At 34.2% G+C, this 5,480-nt stretch overlaps 1 protein-coding gene across 1 annotated transcript; it reads right to left on the bottom strand.

The window, feature by feature from the left end:
- Positions 1-429: 429 nt before the first annotated feature.
- LOC139894281 (disease resistance protein ADR2-like) lies at positions 430-5,480 on the bottom strand. Its single transcript, XM_071877500.1, has 10 exons — positions 4,384-5,480; positions 4,206-4,292; positions 3,790-4,014; positions 2,950-3,696; positions 2,272-2,842; positions 2,076-2,173; positions 1,629-1,760; positions 1,420-1,542; positions 1,132-1,275; positions 430-992 (listed from the first exon to the last, which is right to left on the bottom strand). Exons 1-10 carry the CDS (start codon positions 5,392-5,394, stop codon positions 684-686), a joined length of 3,447 nt encoding a protein of 1,148 aa, XP_071733601.1. The 5' UTR covers positions 5,395-5,480; the 3' UTR covers positions 430-683.

Raw genomic sequence — 5,480 nt, 5'->3', positions numbered from 1 at the left:
AATCTCAGTTTGTATTGATATTGTAATCAATTTCATCGCTTCCAATCTATTGAAGCTTTCAGGTTGATTATCGATTGAATTCAGTTTAAATACTTAGTTTAATCATAACAGACTAAACAACCCTAAACTCTAAATCGAGCTAAATCTTGAAGAAAAAAAAACTTAATATAAGATGAAAGAAAACAACGTTCCAAAAATATTATTAGGAATAACATTACTCATGATGAATATTATCAATTATTTCTTCGATCGTTTTCTCGCCTAAATAATAACACTCATCACAGAGTATCTTTTTTAAATGTCCATATTTTCACCTAAACTTGATGTCTAGAAAAAAAAAAATTTGAAAAAAATGAAAAAAATTTACTTCTCCCCAAAAAAATGCTTCCCTTTCGATGATACGCTTGAATAATAATATGAGATACGAAATTGAAATACAAGTCTCAGGAGGATATATAATATTTTGAAAAGTCTAGCTACACCACATGAACGCACTTTAGGTAACTTTATTTCTATTTCTATTCTACTAGAATTACATTTACATTTTCCACCCTAAACCAATTGCATCGTACTTATGAAACAAACCTATTTACATGTTTAGCTTTCAAATATTAACGACATAAAAAGCTAACTCATACAATGAAACTTACCGAGGGAAAACCTTTCAAGTTCACTTTTCATCATTATAATATCGAACAGCCTGTGATGTTTTTCGAACTTGATCCCGTTCTTTTTTCTTTTTCTGATTCGTCTACAGGCCCAGTTTCAGTTTCATGTTCTTCAACAGGTTCATCACTTATAATCCGTGCTTCCACATGAAGTTTACCTAATATAAACAACACTCTCATAATATTGACATCATCTCCTGTAATAGTTAGAGTCCCATCTACTGTATTAACATCGATCGATTGGATGCCCTGAAGAGCAGATAACGCCTTTATCACCTTACGTTTCTTACTTTGACTGCTTACTTTCACTCCCAGCACAAATTTCTGAAATGAACAGAAAGGTGTTAAAGAAACAGAATTGAATAACCATACAGCAATCAAACTAGAAACAGGAGATGATACAAACATATCTTGGATGTGTGCTACTGTGTTTTGTACTATACTAATCTTGATGTTGACTTACCCTGGTTTTCTGCCCAATAACTTCACCCGTCACCACCGATTTTACTGTCTCCTTATAAGGACTTGAAGATGACTCAGTTATCTCATCTGATTCGAATGCTTTTGACATGCCTTTACCCTGTTTGTTGTACGTCTTATCTAGTTCCTGGATAAAAAAAATCATAAATAATCAAGTTATTGGTCGAAAGAACATGTTGTCGAATTGATGAGTGGCATTTTTATCAGACCTATTATAAAACATGACACTGATCACTATACAATATAGGATAGAATATAAAGTCATACTTACATATGAGTAACGAGGTTTCTCCCCGAGATAACTATATATAGATCCATCATCTGATAAAAACTCCACTCGATCATCAATTATCTCATCAAAATCAGACAAAACCTCCACTCGATCGTAAATTTCCTGTTGATGGGAGAGACTTTATTTACAAGTTCCAACACAACAAGACATAAAGCTCTTGTTATTTTCTAAACTTAATTTTCAATTACCTCTATAGCTTCATCAATCAATTCAGATCTACGGCCTGATTTCTTTTCCTGCTCAAACGAGCTTGGTGTGAACTGTACTGGTTTATCAACATGAGATAATTTGGAGATCTCTGTGATCTTGTAAACATCCTCCTGTTTGTATTTCATTAAGCCCAGAAACCAGGTTAACAGAACTCAGTTGTTACACTAATCGAAACCAAGTTAATATCAAGTACCAAAAAGTTAAATCTTGTCACTTATTGTGTAAATCTAAAATAAAACAGAAAATGTGCCAGGAATATTGAAAGTGTAAAAGTTATATGTATCAAACAATCACAAAACATAATAGTAACTAAGAGGACATACCAACTGTATATGCAGTGTACATAATGATAATACTGGCCGTCTATCTACTATATCCAAGTGACAAGTTCATATAAAAAAATTAAATAATATAAACAAACTTACCAATTGAGGACCATCAAAGATGCATCTAACAGTTTTCAACTCTGTAAAAGATGGATTAACTTGTTTCGGTCGACCAGTTTTTCTCCATCCTCTCACCTCTGTAACAATTTGTGATTCAAAGAACGTTATCAAATATTTCGAGCTAAAAAATGTTGAATTACAAACACTAATAATTAGCTTGAAAATAGGGACATACCGGTGTAGTCAATTGTATCACCAACTAAAAAACTAAACCAAAGGGGAGTTAATCTACCAACCTCCATCAACTCAACGAAATCACGGCGACAAAGGTAGTATGCCCCCGTGCTAAGTTGAAATCCAGATAAATTTACCCATCCCATGTTATTTTCGATGGTTCCCTTATTTGCTCTATCATCAGTGTAAACAAGGCTCACACCACATTCGTACGCATGAAATCCACTCATTGCAGTTATATAAACATTAACTTTATCTCCAGCTTTCAATTCGTTTCCAATTGGCCAATAGCTTAACCATATTCCAAAGTCACCATTTTCAGGTTTGCCAAATATTTTGGGGTTGTACATCACATCAAAGTTGTTAGTTGTACTGATCTTAGCAAACCACACCCAATCATCACCGGATAGAGTATATTTGACTGTTAAATTTACTCCTTTGAGCTTCTTACCCTTTGGACACAGAGGTACATAAAAAGACAAAGATGCCGATTCTGATTTATAATCAGGCCACAAGTCTGGATCCTTTATGTTTGGTAGAGATGTGCTCATTATATCGAATTCGTACAACATCTATGCACAACAAGAAAAACGGTTAGGCCATTCATATAGCATTAACTCACAGATTTTATATCAATGTGATGATGCATGTTGCATGTACTAAGAGAGAAACAACGAACCTGGATGTTATGACTTCTGCCAATAGTGAGCTCATCATCACCAACAAGACACATGGTGTCGTTTTGATATTCTTTAAGCCACTTCAAGTGTCCCAAATCACTTTCATCTAGTTCAGCTATTGGTAACAATTTTATAAAGCCTTCAATTTCATACAAACTAACACAACCTTCATAACCGATCTCTAGTAAATTGAATTGATGTGTATCAAAACTTATTTTCTCCAATGACTGACAGTAATATACATACAGTTCTGCAAGTGTACCGGGTAGGTTTAGAAGATTTACAAGTCTTGAACATAGACTCAAGTCAAGGACCCGAAGATCTTTAAGATGACTATAGGGAGGCAAAAAGTCAAAAAGACTATTGCTTAAATTTAAGTACTGCAAATATGGCTGATCAGTGAAACTCAAAGGAAATGAATCGTTACATTCAAGATAACAGTATTCGAGGAATAACCGATTTAATGAATGCGGGAAGGAAAATTTAGGTATTGAAACTGTTTCTCGGGACGTAGAAGCGTTTAGCCCTACTGACTGATTTGTTCTGTCCCTGTTCAAGAGGTTGTTACACCCTGTCATGTTCAATAGTTCAAGACACGTTAGGTCTCCGATGGTTTCACAAACATAAACCAGGCTGTAACAGTTCCAAAGAATCAAAGCCTCAAGATGAGGGATTTTGTATATATTCCGGATCTCTATAAGATTTTGGGAATCTTTAAGATTCAATATCTTCAATGACCGAATAACCTATTGCAAAAATAGAATTTTTTTCAGCACATTACATTCAAACTTGAGAAGCTAAATGGACAAGCAACAAATATAATATTTTGGATTCTGTACCATAGGGGGTTCAAATACTTCCAAGTTGCTATAGCTCATATCTATAGCAACCAAGTTTCCCATGTATAAGTCGGAGGGTATGGTTCTTAAGTGGAATCTGAACCAGCAAAGCCATTTTAGGTCTTCAGAAAAATTCTCATACGATCCATGGAGTTGCACAGAATTTAGCTGGAGCAATTTTAGGTTATCCATCTTTTTAAGTGCATCTGTATTAAGCTCTGATGACTGCAATATAGCATGAAGATGATTAGTAAAGTGTACACCATATCTCTTAACTAAAATAGCCTTCAGAATCATTAATACAGATAATAATATCCTAAATACCTGAAAAGGACAACATATAATCAACTCAAATCATTAATAAGTATAAAGTTTATGAACATTAAACACACAAGTTAGGACAACTCGTTCATTACCTTCCATGTTTTTTGAACCCCAGAAGCAAACTTCTCATCACTCAGTATTTGCATGTCAAGTGCTAAACCTTCCATTGTGTCTGAACCCTGAAAGAAAAAAGAGAATAATATTAAAGATGAAATATAAGTGAGTGAAATGCAACGGTACACTTCAACAAATAGATATAAAGCTTCTTACTTTTCCTTTGCTCAATATCTTATAAGACTCGCTACTAAGCCAAACTCTACTTCTCTTTTCAGGGAATTTTGTCGATTCTTGACGGACTATATTTTTCCCCATCTCTTGAATCAATCGATGCATCACGAGTTTTTTGTTTGGTGAAACAGAAACAAGATATCTGTTAATTAAGGTTTTGATCCCAGTTGCTGCAGAGTAATCATGCTCCAATATGGTTATCACATAATCCAAATCTTTGCCAATAAAGAAACAAGCAATATGCAAAAACAACTCTTTCTCAGATTCATACGGCAATGACATATAGCTTTTTTTGAGTATATCTTGAAGTCGAGAATCAATATCCTTTTTTAATAAATTCAGTTGACTAGTCCATGTTTCATATGAATTGTTCTTGAAAAGAGATGAACCCAGCACTTCAAGAGCCAACGGATTACCTTCACAGTATCGTACAGCCATTAATGCAAGGTCCTCAAAACCTGAGATAGGGTTTTTGGATCCAAATGCATGACGACATAAAAGCTCTAATGATTCATCATCATTCAATAACTTCATTTGATACTTTTGACACCTTCGATATGAGAAGTCAAACCAATTATCTGTATTATTTCTAGTTGTAATTATAATCTTGCTTTGTGCATTAATTTTCCCAGATCCAAGTAATGCTAATATCTGGCCACGCTCAACAATGTCATCAAGAACAATAAGTGTCCTTTTTGTTTGCATAACCTCCTCTATTTTAAACGTACCTCGAGAAACACCGGGTATTTTTCTCTTTTTTCCTCCTAAAATATCTTTGAGAAGTTGTTCTTGTACCTTAACCAAATCATTAACTCCTTTACACCTACTACCAATGTCTTCTATAAAACTCGTGTTTTCAAAATACTTCAAACTAGAATTAAAGATATACTTGGCCAATGTAGTCTTGCCACTTCCACCCATGCCACAAATAGCTAAAAATTCAGAATTGTATCTATTTAACCAGGACATGATCTCCTCGCATCGAGGTTCCATCCCTGTTATATTGGGTGGAAGATGAACATCTTTGAAATCTAGTCTACTGTAAATAGTTTCAACAATTTTCTTCAAAAGTTTTGCTT

The sequence above is a fragment of the Rutidosis leptorrhynchoides genome, chromosome 2 (genome assembly GCF_046630445.1).
Source record: "Rutidosis leptorrhynchoides isolate AG116_Rl617_1_P2 chromosome 2, CSIRO_AGI_Rlap_v1, whole genome shotgun sequence".
NCBI lineage: Eukaryota > Viridiplantae > Streptophyta > Magnoliopsida > Asterales > Asteraceae > Rutidosis > Rutidosis leptorrhynchoides.
This window is presented reverse-complemented; position numbering and strand designations above follow the sequence as displayed.